The 15235-nt window shown below is 37.3% G+C and overlaps 1 protein-coding gene across 1 annotated transcript; it reads left to right on the top strand.

Annotated features, from left to right (window-relative positions):
• The first annotated feature begins 853 nt into the window (after positions 1-853).
• On the top strand, positions 854-1608 carry LOC133733621 (calcium-binding protein PBP1-like). The gene has a single exon (XM_062161264.1). The coding sequence runs from the start codon at positions 1086-1088 to the stop codon at positions 1491-1493; it is 408 nt and encodes a 135-aa protein (XP_062017248.1). The 5' UTR covers positions 854-1085; the 3' UTR covers positions 1494-1608.
• Positions 1609-15235: the final 13627 nt, after the last annotated feature.

Here is a 15235-nt window from a genome sequence, read left to right on the forward strand (position 1 = left end):
AGAGAACTCAGTTCATATACTTGAAATCAATAAGATCACTATGATTTGAATATACGATATTAAATGGAGTGATGTTATCAAGGTCGAATTTGATGAAAATAATCTCGGTCGACATGTCCAGTACAGTAGTTCTCATGTAAAATGTTAGTGACATTGTGGCTTTACTTTAACAAGGGAAAGATGAAGGAAGTTGCATTGAAATTTCGTATTTTGTTCGACTGATGTAGACAACCAAATCAATGACAACATTACCATTATTTCATGCCTCACCATCAAAAATTTAACTTTGAATAATTTCTCCTAGATCGAGAGACAAAATCACAACGTAACAATTCTAACTCTTGAAATTAATTTGAAAAATTGGCCTAGCAAGAAACCTTGAAGTCCCACCACGTACCACGAACTTCAAAACATTTCAACAACGTTGGAGCTCTTACGTTTATGAAAATGAAATAAGATGTTGTATATAAGCAGGTTGAGAGTGTTATCTCATTCACACAGCAAATGGTATTTGAGCTTTTGTTGAACGTTCATCAATAATGACTTTAAAAAAGAGAGAATTCTACACCTATATGTGTATATTTTAAGAGATCTAGGTGTTAATTTTCTCCGCAATATTAGATGAAATAATCTCCAAAAGCCAAAAAATACATGAAAAAAGTTTAATGATATTAAGACATGCAGTTAATTAATTAATTTGATGCAGTTAATCTGTAATTTCCTTTCCTGATTAAACTATTGAGCTAAGTTAATTTATCTCTTCTTGCTAGCGCCCCAATTCCCATACCAAACTACATACAGATGCATATATATATCAAATCATTTAGATCCCATGCAGCAGCTTCCAGGAAGGAGAAGAGAAAGACATCACTGAACCGAAGAAAAAGAAACGAAGCTACAGCTTACAACACATATTGCTAACAATTGAAAGGAGCTAGCTAGCAAGAAACTCACCAAAAATATTATTTTCACTTTCTTGTGATCCGTACCTCACTACTGTTTGGCCGCCTCCTCACTCCTCGCTTGTTAAATAGCCCCTACCCGCACTCCCATATTCTTCATCTCTCAAGTTTCAGAAGTTGGAAATGATGGCCACAGTACTAGAGCATCACATCAATAACGCCGCAGTTGAGTTCGTGGACTACTTTCCATCCATGATTCTGCGCCTCGGAGAAGAAGCGTTCATCGCAGAGCTGTGCAGCGGGTTTCGGCTGCTGATGGATGTGGAGAAAGGGCTCATCACGTTCGAAAGCTTGAAGCGGAACAGCCTCTTGCTGGGGATTCATGACATGGGGGACGATGAGCTTGTGTGGATGTTGATGGAAGGTGATCTCGATGGAGACGGGGCTCTCAGCCAGTTGGAGTTTTGCATTCTCATGTTTAGGTTAAGTCCAGGTCTGATGGATGCAGGACCTAATAAGCAGGTTTGGATGGAGGACGTTGATCGTCGTCGTCGTCATGTAAATGATCAGATACATGTAGGGTTTCAATGATGTTATCGTATGTGTAATTAGTTTTCAGCGTCTTCTTTCTTGTACGTTCTTTTATTAATAAATTCTATCAATAATAAATTAATAATCCAATGTCCATCTTTTTCTGCTAATAAGGAAGATCGATCATTTCTACTATACAATATCTGTTTGATTGATGCCAGTAAATTAATACGTTATTGGCAGAAAATTCGTTAACATCATCAGCTAAAAGTGCTGACAAATTTCCTTCCTGAGTTGAAGAACATGATCATACTTGATTACCTTCTAAGGTCATGGAAGGCAGCAATTCGGTCATAATGGAACCACTGTAAAATCAGTTCCATTGGTAGCACCGTTTTATAGGACATTAATTAGGAACAGAACTCGATCACTTGCTCATACTCATGTGCCTATGAGAATCCATGGCTCATACAATCAACCAATACCAGTGCAAAATAAACGAAAAGCGTTTTTCTTGTCTACAATTCCAATTAATTAAAGACAGTCCCACTCCTCAAGCAATTAATTTCCATAGTATATGGATGCCGATATTCTTGGCCTACATTATCAAAAGTCGTGCATATGTTGATGGTAGAGATTCACCAACTTTTAAGTCCGGCTTTCATGTGAGAACTATTCAATTATTGGTACGCCCAGCCAGTTCAGCTTACTTTATGAGTTTTTGATAAAGACATTGTGTAAAAATAAATGAAATATTTTGTGGAGTCTTTTCTGGTATATTTTGTAAGAAAGACATTTATAGCTGGAGACCTAAATATATATATATAGTAGTATCGATGGAAGAAACGATCTTCAATATAATCACTCCTTTAATTTAGGGACATGACTTATCTCTACTCGATCAACAAGAAAAACTGTGCATATCAAAACATGACGTATACACAAGATTTTTTTTTTTTTTTGACTTTGTCAAGGGGAACCTATAGGTTTCCTAGGCCCAAGATAAGCCCCTTCAGCGCATGTGAAATGCTCCAACTATGCATTGCAGCACAGTGCCTGACCACTTTGACAGCTTCGGGGTACGAACCTAGATTGGGGAGCACACTCAACTAGGCAAGAACCACTAGGCCACTTGCAGTGGTTACGTATACACAAGATAATAGACCTAACCTCATGTAACTAACTTCCAATACTCCCTCTCAACTAGGTAATCTATCGATGAGATATACAGCCATACCTAGAGACCAAGATTTCTCTGAAACATGCATTTAAAACGTGAGAGCACTTTTTTTTTTTTTTTAAAGGTAGGGGATCAACGCCCCTAATCAGTATTATTATTAATGAGTAAAACATCTCTAGACCTCGGAGGTGACATAACACCTTAATTCCGGTCAGGTTACATTAGAATCATAACAAATATCCCCATAGAGAACATCCAGAATAATAACAGAAGTCTAACCTAACCAAACCTCATCAAGATTAGATAAACTAGCAAGCTGTGCTAACCTGTATTGGCCACGCCATTTGTTTCACAAAAATATTTCGCAATTGTATAGAATTGAAAGCATACAAATAAGACTTACAATCCTCTACAATTAGACATGTAAATTGACCGGATTTGGAGCAGCTCAACCTAAATCCAAATTTGTTTTGTAATAAAAATTGTAAACTCGACCCGATCTGTTAATCCCGTAGATTTTTGATAGTTCAATCCAAATCTGTATCCGCCGAATTAATGGATAACAGATCTGCTAATCCGATTCATTTATAATAACGAATATTTTTAGATTTTAATAAAAATATTAAATTTTTATCATGATAGTTCATGAAATATTAATAAAATAATATATATTTATTATTTTATATTTAAAAGTATGTTGTAAATATTATTATCTATGTGGATGTCCATGTAATTACTCATTAGTTATGTACTTTGATGTAAACCATACCTCTATATAAAGGAGGCTAATGAGACTGAATGAAACACTTCTACTTCCTCCCAACTATTCTCTCTCCATCTTCTCTCTACTTTATAACACGTTATCAGCACGCTTGCTCTGATTCATTATTTTTCTGAAAAACTCTATGATGATCTACGAGTTTTATGGTGCAACATTATTGCTATTAACTATAACTCATGATCTATGAGTTTATTTAGAATCTATGCCAATTACGTATATCAAGTTTTATGAAGATATATGGCATATATATATATGATATATCTAGCCGATCTCTGTTAATTGCTCAATGGCACAGGCACTGTTCCTTATTTATTTATGCTATGCGTTTGCTTTCACTAGATTCCATTATAAGATATAGGAATCACAGCCCACTGTGCTCTTAATCAAATCTTATAATCATGATTTTGTATGCCGTTTTGTTGCCTTTCACTACCATATAGGATTAATTCCAATTGCCCAGACATTTAATCATCAATTTTGATATCATTGTTTCAAATTGGTCATTGGGGTTTTTCTTCGTTTTTATATTTCAATTTTGTCTGCCATGTGTATGTGCTTCTGCAATCCATGGCTTCTCCTCCCTACTGGGTCTCTATTGGATATTGAGTTTTATTGGATAATCATGATTTTTTTTCCTATACATCTAAAAAAAAAAATGGGCAGCGACCATAGATTGCAGTTTACATTTATTGATCAATATTGTTTCCTGCAGAGAAGATTTAGCATTTATTGGTTCAGGCAAGACTGAAGAAAAAGGGAGTTTGGTGGTTTTGTGTATCCAAATTCCAAACCATATATGTGTATATTATGATCAGTGCATATTTCAGTCTTTCAATTGAAAGAATTTCAGGTATATATTTATTTGTTTCGACCATTTGATTCACCTTCTTCTTTCATTCAATTAGAAAATTGATATGGTGGTGAACTATCTATTTTTGTAATCAAAATAGATCGAGACCTGAAGTCTCTTGATCCTATTACAGAGAGCCTGAAGTTCCTCGAGACTTGCATAATAATATGAAATTTTCTCAAAGCTTAACGAGGGCCAGAAGTTCCTCAGAATTATACAATGATCGAAATCGCATGTTACTTGAACCATGATCATATGGGGGCCTGAATTTCCTCAAGGGTAATGAAATGTAAATTAGAAAATTGCGACATGAAGTTTTTCACAGCTTATGCAATTAACGAGGGCCAGAAGATCCTCGACGTTATATAAACGTATATGAAATCATATTTTTCTTGATCCCTAATTATATGAGGGCATGCAATCCCTCTACTTCTTCGTTATGTTTTGGCATGACCAATTGGGTTTCCTCCTCCTTGTCACTATGTGGATTTTGAAACTCAAACGACCTTTAGAGTCTGCAGTTCGAAGTTAGAAATTTAATCAAAGCCAGAAGCTTGTGACTACATCTCTATATAAAGAGAATTTGAGGTTCATCACAAGATATAATTTTGTTCTTGTGAATGTGTAAAAAAAAAAAAGATTATCATATGAAGTTAATCAGACCAGAAAATCTGTGTGTTTTCTTCATCCATGGAACCAGAAGTTTCCAGTGTTAATTTATTTATTTATTATTTTTTTTTCCCCGCAATTTTTCTATTTTATTGTATATCTTCATTACAGTACATATTTTTTTTGTTACTCATACGGACCAGCACCTCGAACATATGAATTTCGAATGTAATATTTTTGAACCAGAAGTTCAAAATTTCATAGTAGAACCTGAAGTTCTAACAGTAAAACTCAAACCCGAAGCTTTGAGTATAAAATATAAATTAGTTAAAAGTGAACTTGAAGCTTCACTATAGTCACCTCGAGCCTGAAGTTTCGAGCACAAAATTTATTTGAACCCGAAGTTCAAATTACAAAATCTTTGAACTTGCAGTTCATAGAAAAAAAAATTCAAACCTGAAGCTTCGATTACACATATAATTCATTCATAGTTTATTTGACTTTATGTCAACTCGAACTAGAAGTTTCGAGTAAATTTTCTTATGTCGATTGATACATTCTTCTTTTATGCCTGCTTAAAGCATTCTACCTTAGAACCTGAAGTTCTAATTGTGCAGACTCGAGCCATAAGTCTCAAGTGAATATATAGACAATTTATCATAAAATTTTAATCTGGGTCAACCTCAAACCTGAAGCTTTGAGGGGATTATTTTGACACCAATTTAAAAGTAAGCAGATATGTAACCGTTTGTATATGACGAATGAGTATGAGTATACCCCAAAATTTGTGATCGTGAATTTTTTAATTAAAAGAGATCGGAACCTGCAGTTTCTAGATCCTTAATTACATGAGGACTTGAAGTCCCTCAATGATCATACTCATTAGATGACAATCTAAAGTCCCTCACTTATAAAGTATGATCGTGAATCTAATCATCTCAGATCTTACATATCTGATTACTGGCTCCAGAAGAGCACATACTATTATTACCAATGATGTACAATCTCACACTATCATGGTCTCATTGTATAGAAAGAAAGCCGATTGACATGACTACACCATGAAATGCCACCAGAAGTGGATCATGCATGGCAAGAGAGAAATCATGAGTCAATGCAAATACTGCCCTAATAATCACACATGTGAGGAAATTGAGAAATGGGCGTGTGTTTACGGTACACTATATGGTGGATTTTTCTCAAGCCACTTTCAAAAAGGCATTGGTCAAATTAAATTGCATTGACTAATAAGCACATTGAGATTCATTTCACATGCCTGATGTCTTTTGCTTACATTAAGCAAATTGTAAGCATTATTGTGTTATTTCACAAATTTATTGTAACCTCTTGAGTTCCCATTGAAACTAAATGTTTCTTAATTCTGATTATCTAGGAACCTAATGTTCCTTAAGAGGTTGTTATAAATTGAAAAAAATTGAAACCTCAAGCTTCTTGGATCTCCAATTATATGAGGGCCTGAAGTCCCTCCTCTTTATGACTACACATTTAGAGTGACACAGAACTTGAGGTTATCCACGTGATAAAGTCACTTTTTATTATGGATTGTAGTCTTTAACTCGAAATTTTGAGTATATCATTATGGCCAGCAGTTCAAAATGAATTTGGTCCATTCCAATTGTCAATATTTCGCAATTGATGTTTACTCAAGCAAAGGTAACACTCATATCAAGAGTTGTAGATCTTGATCTATAGCTCCAAATGAGCTACTATCATGTTACCAAATTTGAAATATTGACACACTAAGTACCTTCAATATGGTTGGAGAAGTTTTTTTTTTGCTACCTCATATTTACTGTGTCAAATTTATACAGTAAATTTAGGCATATAATGTCATGAACCAGAAGTTCATTGAACGAAATACACTATTTGGCATGATTACGTCATCTTTTGTCTACCATATTGCATGGAATCACTTACAAGTTTGATGACTGCTAATCTTACTCACAAGAAAATTGTTTATTTACAGCATATTTGTGAGTTGTCACTTTAATGAGACAATCCTCCTGAAATGAGGGGGAGAAAGATTGTTCCTGAAGAACGACAAGAATTGATGTGAGATATTTATCCACTGTCTCATTTTGATTTTGAAGAATACCTAAGTTAGTGAATTGATAAAACAAAGTGACAATTATATGCTTAATTAATGCAAAGGCATATGCATGCTTGGGTTAAAGTCCCTAAAACCAACCATATTAGCACAAACAATCTAGACCCCATTTGATTTGTGGGATGCAAGCGTATCCAATTGACATGGTTCTCCTGAAGAGAATGTCATTAAACAATATCACAGCTCCTAATATGGCTACACATACAGAGGGTGTAGGTACGCCATTAGGAAATGGCGTCTTAGTGATACAATAATAAATCAATATGGTTGATGCTAATGAACAAAGCATGTTTTGACCTAAAATTTGGTTTAGGTTCGCCACCAACCAATGAAGATCTTCACTCCAAAGAAAGTGATAGATATTTGAACGCATCTTTTGCGCATGGTCATAATAAGACAGTCTTCCCGCCGTTAGGGGGAGGAAAGAGTACTGTCATTTGAATAACGGCGTGAATTTGTGTGGAATGTATCCACCAGGTCTAAAGTTTTAAGCTCCCAAAACAGGGAAGATTATACAAGCCCTATAATGCTCATACATGAGATTATAAGTAAAAAAGATCCACATTCGCTACATGACTCATCTATGAGAGATGATTGTCCTAGAAGTGACAATATATGCCCCAGAAGTGGCATGGGTACCCAATATCAATAAGCTTATTACAGCTAATGCATGCACATAAGAATGTGAGGGATCTATGATTAATGATCATCAATGATAATTTACAAATGGTAGCTACCAAAGAAAAATCATTAAGGGTTGTATTGATGCTATACCACGTTTCATTATAAATGTCGACAAAGTATATTAATGGCCAAATTGGAAAGAGGCAATTCCAATGAAATCGAATATTTGAAACGTGATGGAATTCTTGGACCTTTAACCCTACATGTAGAAAAGGGTATTTGTCAAAAGTGAAGATAAATCACTATGACACAATGTCTATTTATAGAGACATGAGATTATGATTATCTTCCCTTATACGAATGACAATTTTCTGTAAGTACAGTGTTACATATAGCTGTTATATTGACAAGAGATTTATGGCATGTTGTCATCGTATATTATGAAGATCTTAAAGACATATTGCTAAAAGCAAAATCTCAAAAGTAAAGTGTCATTATAAGCGTATTGCTTATCAAATCCTCAAGGGATTCAAATACATGAATGATTCAAATGCAAGTCCATAAAAGGTTGAAAGAGCCTGAAGCTCATTCATGGAATCAAAGAGTCTAAAGCTAGCCCATATGTACTCATTTCGTTCTAGTCAACGAGATCTAAATTGCCTTAATGAGTACTATGACGAGACTACTATCGAATTCAAATTATGAACATAATGTTGCAACATATTCTAACTTTCGCAAAGTTATGAATTACTTAGAGCTCTTGAAGAGCTTGTATGAGACATATCAATACACAAAGATATTGATGTGTATGGCTAGGTATGCCATGATGATTTTTCAATGTTTTAAACTATACAAAGTTAAATGTGTCAATTTCTTTATATTGTTTAGCTATTACTTAGTGTATGAATTTGAGCATATGAGATTGTTTCTAACCTTATCATATCAGGTAAGGCTTATTGAAAATCGTCTAACTTTGTTGGTATTGCTTAAACCATACCTCTATATAAAGGAGGCTAATGAGACTGAATGAAACACTTCTACTTCCTCCCAACTATTCTCTCTCCATCTTCTCTCTACTTTATAACAAAGTAATATTTATTCTTAATATTGTATAGTTAATATTTTGGAAAATAATATTTTATTAATATAAAAATAATATTTACTTATTATAAAAACGGACCGAATCATTAACGGATCCGGATCAAATTTTTAATTCAAACCCGTTCAATAACCACGGATCTGGGGCAGAGATGGATTGAAATTCAGTCCATTTATAGGTCTATCTACAATGCGACATACATCAGACAAGTCTTCACTTGTACGTGTAGTTGCTGCTGCAAGAGCTGCGCAGCCCTACTCTATTTCAACATTATTCCAACCTTAGTGGATAACTATAAGAAGTCCAGCCCTCAGCGCCTCTGCTTCCATATGCAATGCAAAAGCAACATGATGGAACGGTCGAGCTAATTAATGCAACCAAGCAGGTCCCCTTATCATTCCTAGCCACCACTCCAACACCACCCTTACCTCTATCAAACTAAAAATGCCCCATCGACGTTAAGTTTTAGACTTTAGTTAGGGCTGGGCACGGGTCGGGCCTGATTTAGTTTTTACTAGGCCCGGGACCAGCCCGAAATATACTGTTCGGGCCTAAAACCCTCATTTGTCTCAATAGAGACCGTACTGGGACCGACCCATTTCATTTCAGGCCGGGTTGCCGAGCTTTCGGGCCAAAAAAAAAACTGAAACTGAAGACTGAAAGCGTCTAATTCTGGCGATGGATTAGAGGCCGCAGATGCGGTGGAAGGTGTAGCGGTGCTAGTCTAGAGACAGGGAGTGAGGATTTGGGTGATGAACCTAGAAAGATAAAGAACTGAAGATCTGAAGAAGATCTGGGTGATGGAGAGAGAGTGAGGATTTCGGTGATGAAGAAGACGAACTCAAGAAGATCTGGGTGAGGGAGAGAGAACAAGGATTTGGGTGATGATAAGGAAGAAGAACTGAAGAAGATCCAGGTGAAGGAGGATTTGGGTGATGAAGAAGACGATCTCACGATCTCGTTTACAAGAAGAAGAATTGAAGAAGATCTCACAATAGAAGTGAGAGGAACAGAAGTGTAAACTAATATGCCCAGCAATAATCAATTCAATTTTGCATGAATTGATTATGCCCAGAAGCTTAGAACGTCAGGTTGAACTAGAGAGAGAGAGAGATGAAATTTGTGAGTGAATCGAGTCACCCTAGAGGAGTTGAAGATTTGGATTGAGTGAGGTGGAGTGTAGGAAAAAGGTTTTAAGACTTTCCATTATGGCCAATCAGATAAAGACACATGTCTCTTACTAACTAATACGGGCTTGGAGGGCTTTTTCATTTCTGAAAGTCCAGGCCCGGGTCCGAACCGTATTTTGAAAGTTAAGGCCCGGCCCGAACCGTTTTGATAAAAAAAAAAAAAATGGGCCCGGACCGAACGGGTCGGGCCTTGACAAGCAGGTCCGGGTTTACTGGTTTTCGGGTTTAAATGCCTAGCCCTAGTTTCAGCTTGTCATGCCCCTGATTTTTTAAAAAATTAAAAATCGATATATAATCCTATACTTATATATGCGCGATCGTTCAGCCATCAATACAAAATACCTGGAAACTTTTCCCTTTTAACCCAAGTACACATTGATGCCCTGAACCCACAATAATAACATATACTCACCCTCCACAGAGTTATGTAATACAACAGCTTACGAATTAAATTGCCACAACAAAATAAAACGTAAATGCTCCTCATAGCTCACTATAAGCGGAAGTCTGAATAACAGTAAAGTCACATAAATGGCTTCCTACCGTTAAGCTGCAAGCACGCTACCTCAGCATCAACCACGATTATCCTGACCTGCAACAATAACCGCTACACCATTTGAATGGTGCACCGGGTTGCCACACAACAAACCAAGTAAGTTTTTGCAAGCCCGTATGGGTAACTCAAAACACACACGCACAACTCACCCAACGAGGAAACCCATCAACTCGTAAAAAGGGACACACACCATGTTTTCCCAAAACAACACATTCTTTTCCCAAAAGAAACATATACAAGTCACCCCGTGACAGAAACATATTAATTGAAACTCTGACAATTTACATGTGATACACAAGTCCTCCCCGGACATTTAAAAGAAAGCATCCCCGAAACTCCCTTTTAAAAACACGTACTCATGAGCATCAGATAGCTCCCCGCTACCCCCCATGATGTACCAACAACAAATCAGTCCAACCTAGACACACAACACGTCAACACACCCTCAATCATACCTATCATTAACCTAACAAATAGAATATGATTTACAAGTCCTCCCAGGACATTTAAAAGAAAGAATCCCCGAAACTCTCTTTTAAAAAAACACGTACTCATGAGCATCAGATAGCTCCCCGCTACCTCCCATGATGTACCAACAACAACTCAGTCCAACCTGGACAAAACACATATCAACCATATCTATCGTTAACCTAACAAATAGAATATGATTCTTAGTCCAACATGGACAAAACACATACCCAGGAGTCATAAGTAACCTACTTAGATCCATGAAGTACCATGACAGACAGACTAGAGCTCTATCTGAAACGTAACCACTCGTCCGGCCAAAGACGTGATTACCTATTTCCTGTCTTGGTCACCATCTGCGACCTGTCACCATCTGTGACATATGATTTCAGACCCCGTCTGGTCATAAAATCAAACATCAAGGTCACCATCTGTGACATATGATCTTTAGACCCCGTCTGGTCTCAAAGTCAAACGTTAAGTAAGTCACACTTGACCTAAAAACGTTACAAACATCTAGTTTCGGCTTTCCCCATCCCCGCTCACCATCTGTGACCCTTGGTACAAGGACCAATACATTTAAAATGAGTCACGCTTGACTCAAAAATGTACATCAAACTCAATACTTTTCAAACAATAGAAAATATCTTTTTCCACAATATTGTTTCCTGAAAAGTCACATTCAACAATAATATGAACACCATCATGCATATTATTCCATCACACATCACTCACAAGAATATATATATTCCACGTAAATATATATATATACGTAATCATTCGCTCAGGAATACCTACTAATACCAACTATAGTTTGCAGTTACTAAATAACTCTAAAAACAATAAGGGTATTCCGTTCATTAATGAACCTTGTGAGATTACTCACCTCGAAACTCCCACTGCGTCTTCAATACAGAACAAGGCAGCCACACCACAAAACAACCGTCCAAGGATACCTCGTCAAGTACCTAATCACATACGGTTTCAACTTAGCAACAATCCACAAACGATTTAAGTCTAAAACCCCTGTTTTGAACTAAAAACCCCAAAGTGACGCCAATCGAGGCGAAACCACATCCGAGACCACCCAATGTCTCCGGAATACTTCTACGATCGATATGCCAAAACCACAAGTCGATCGGAAGCTCGAATCCTCATGGATCGAATAAATCGACCGGTATGAAACCGTAAAAATCATAACAATTCTATACGAACTCCAAAATTTGCATATTATATATCGAAACGCTCGTATCAACGAGTAGAACATATATAATACCAAAACCAGTTCCCTACATAGCCGGAAAGCCACCAGAATGCCGCCACAGGCGGTGGCGCACTGCCGCCGGCCAAAACTCAACATTTCACAAAACTCCCAACATCAAAGCTGATCATCTAAGCATGCTTGTGAATTTTCATAACTAGCTCGAAGTCAGAAAACAAGCATAAAGGGTCGAAAACTAGCTCACAAGCCTTGAATTTTTGCTCAATCCGAGTTGAACCGATTTCCACGTAAATCGATCCAAACAAACACCAATGATCGATCAAGGAGGCTCCCACGAACCCAAAGATGGAAGCTTGAAGTCGTGCCGTCGCCAGAACTAGGATTTCCGGTCGAGTCCGAAATCACCTAACTTTGTTGACTTTCAGCGCCGCCGTGGAGGAGGATCGCTGCTAGAGAACACCACAGAGACAACCAGACGGAGGAGACGAACCAACTGTCCAAATTTCACAGCCAGAGATCGCCGCAGCTGCGAGTTCCGGCTGGGTCGGATCGCCGGGTTCGGGTCGGGTCAGACGGAAGATTTCGTCTCTAAAGGAGTCGAGAGAGAGGAAGAGAGTTTCCGGAAAAGGAAACCAAATGAAAATAGTAAGTTTCCCACTCGGGAAACTTCTATTTATACCAAAATAGAAACTTCTTCCAATGGTCTTAACTTCCTCATACAAACTCCGATTGACGCGTTCCACATGTCCACCAACTCGTATCAACATGCTCTACGACTTTCGTGAAGGAAGTTTTCAGAGAATCTCAATGTATCAAAAGTCAACCTTGAACCCCCCCCCCCCCCCTAAATCCACACTTTTCGAATAATTATTCGCCCGAAACACTTCCGCTCCATCCACGAGCCACGAAACCGTCCAATAACCACAAATTAGATTCCGAAAAATCCTCGGAAAATAAATACAAATTTCCGGGGCATCACATAACCTTCCACTAGGTGGGAACCTCCATCGAACAAGCTGCATTATACCCTTCTTACACACAAAGGTGATGGGAGCATGACAGTCTTCAAGTCACTTCACCGCCTAGTCTACTGTACGCCAAGCATCGAAAGTTCCGTCCTTCCACGTACACCACACGATTCCTTTCCGTCTAGATTGCCCATAAAAGAACAAAGAATCATTCTTTTTATTACAAAGACAGTGCATCCATCATCCAAAAAATCCAATCCTCCAAAGAACAAGCTGAATGTTCTGAAGAGTTACGGGCAACTCAATCATAAAGGAATCACCTTTTTACAATTTTTGAACAAATGAAACTCATCCTCCAAATACCTATGACAGAACACACATAACATCAAATAGAGGGATACACTTGAGTAAGTTTTTTCATGTGAGTACAATCCTTTTCAACAACCTCCAAACAAAAATGCGTACCTTTGGTGGAACATGAGCATTCTAAGCTCCTTTCTAGAAGGGTTAAATATTGCTTACTCCCTATACTTATAGGGTTTCATCGTTTCAGTCCCTGACATTCGAATTTCACCTAAAAAGTCCCTGAACTCCCAATTTCCTCCCAATTGGTCCCTGTCGTCAAGTATCAGTCAAAAACTTCGCTATCTTCCCCTAAAAAGTCTATTATACCCTAAATTACTTTTAATAAATAATAATAATAATAATCTCTTCCTCTCTTTTTTTATTTTTTAATTTTTTTTCTTTTTACCTCTTCTTCTTCCGGCTCTCTCGCCTCCTTCTGTTCATCTCCTCATCAAGATGGTTCCAATCCACTGACCTTCAAGAGGTGAAATGAAAAAAAGAAATAAAAGAGAGAGAAAAAAAATTAAAAAAAAAAAAATAAGTGAGGGCATAAAAGACATTTCAGCAACTTTAACAGAAAATTTTGACGGCAGTGACCAATTGGGAGGAAATTGAGAGTTCAGGGACTTTTTAAGTGAAATTCGAAGGTCAGGGACTGAAACGATGAAACCCTATAAGTATAGGGAGTAAATAGTATTTAATTCTTTCTAGAACTTCCCATGCACATTACCACTAGAAGAAGAGGCAGCAACTTCATTGTTTGCACTGGGAGCAGTCCAGTTAGCATGATAGCAACTCCTAACCATAAAGCACCCCTTCAAGTCAAAATGTCACCCATATCTATCATCCGGATCCCTTAAACTAATTGGGATCCTAAATCATCTCGCGGTTCTCCTTTGTAAATAGATCAAAAACTACCTCCTCCAACCATTCGTGCAAATCATGATCAATCAAGTAACTAACATACCAAAGTTCTGTACAATCCATACGAAGAGAGAAAGGTTTGAAACTATGAGGCAATGGTAACCATGGATATTGACAAACCTTGATATCATCACCACCCCAACTTGGTAACGCAGTCCTTTCTTAAGCAATTCTCTACTAGCCAGTAGGCTCTTCCTTGTTAAAAAAATAAATAAATAATAAAATAAAAAACCTCACTTTGGAGCTCTGCACTCATAAAATCAAAATTTGAGCGATATTTCGCCTCAAAGAGTCGCGCAACAAGAGATTGAGGCCGCTAAAATTGGGGCCATCCTTTCTTGACAAGGAGTGACAAGTTGAAAAGGTGCATATTCCGAAACCCTAGACCCCCATAAGCTTTTAGTACACACATCTTTTCCCATACAATCCAGTTAATCTTAGTATCATCCGCCTTGTCTACCCCCACCAAAACTTGACCATTAAATGATGCATTTCATTACAGAGGTGCTTTGGAATTTCAAAGCGCGCAATTCATAACATAATTCAGAATGGATTGTGCAACTGCTTTTATCAAAACTTCCTTACCTGCAACACTTAAGGTTTTTTCATGCCATCCCTATGTCTTCTTTCTGACACGTTCAATGAGGTAGTTAAACGCCTCAGATTTTGAGTAATTCAGTTCAATTTGGAGCCCTAAGTATTTATCATATTTGTCCACCCTAGCCACCCCTAAAAACTGTTGCAGTACAATCCTACCGCAAACGAGGAACATTCTTGCTAAATGCAATGCAACTTTTGTCATAGTTGATGCACTGACCTGAGGCTCTTTCATAAGCCAAAAAGATCTCCTTCAATTCT

Source organism: Rosa rugosa, chromosome 2 (assembly GCF_958449725.1).
Source record: "Rosa rugosa chromosome 2, drRosRugo1.1, whole genome shotgun sequence".
NCBI lineage: Eukaryota > Viridiplantae > Streptophyta > Magnoliopsida > Rosales > Rosaceae > Rosa > Rosa rugosa.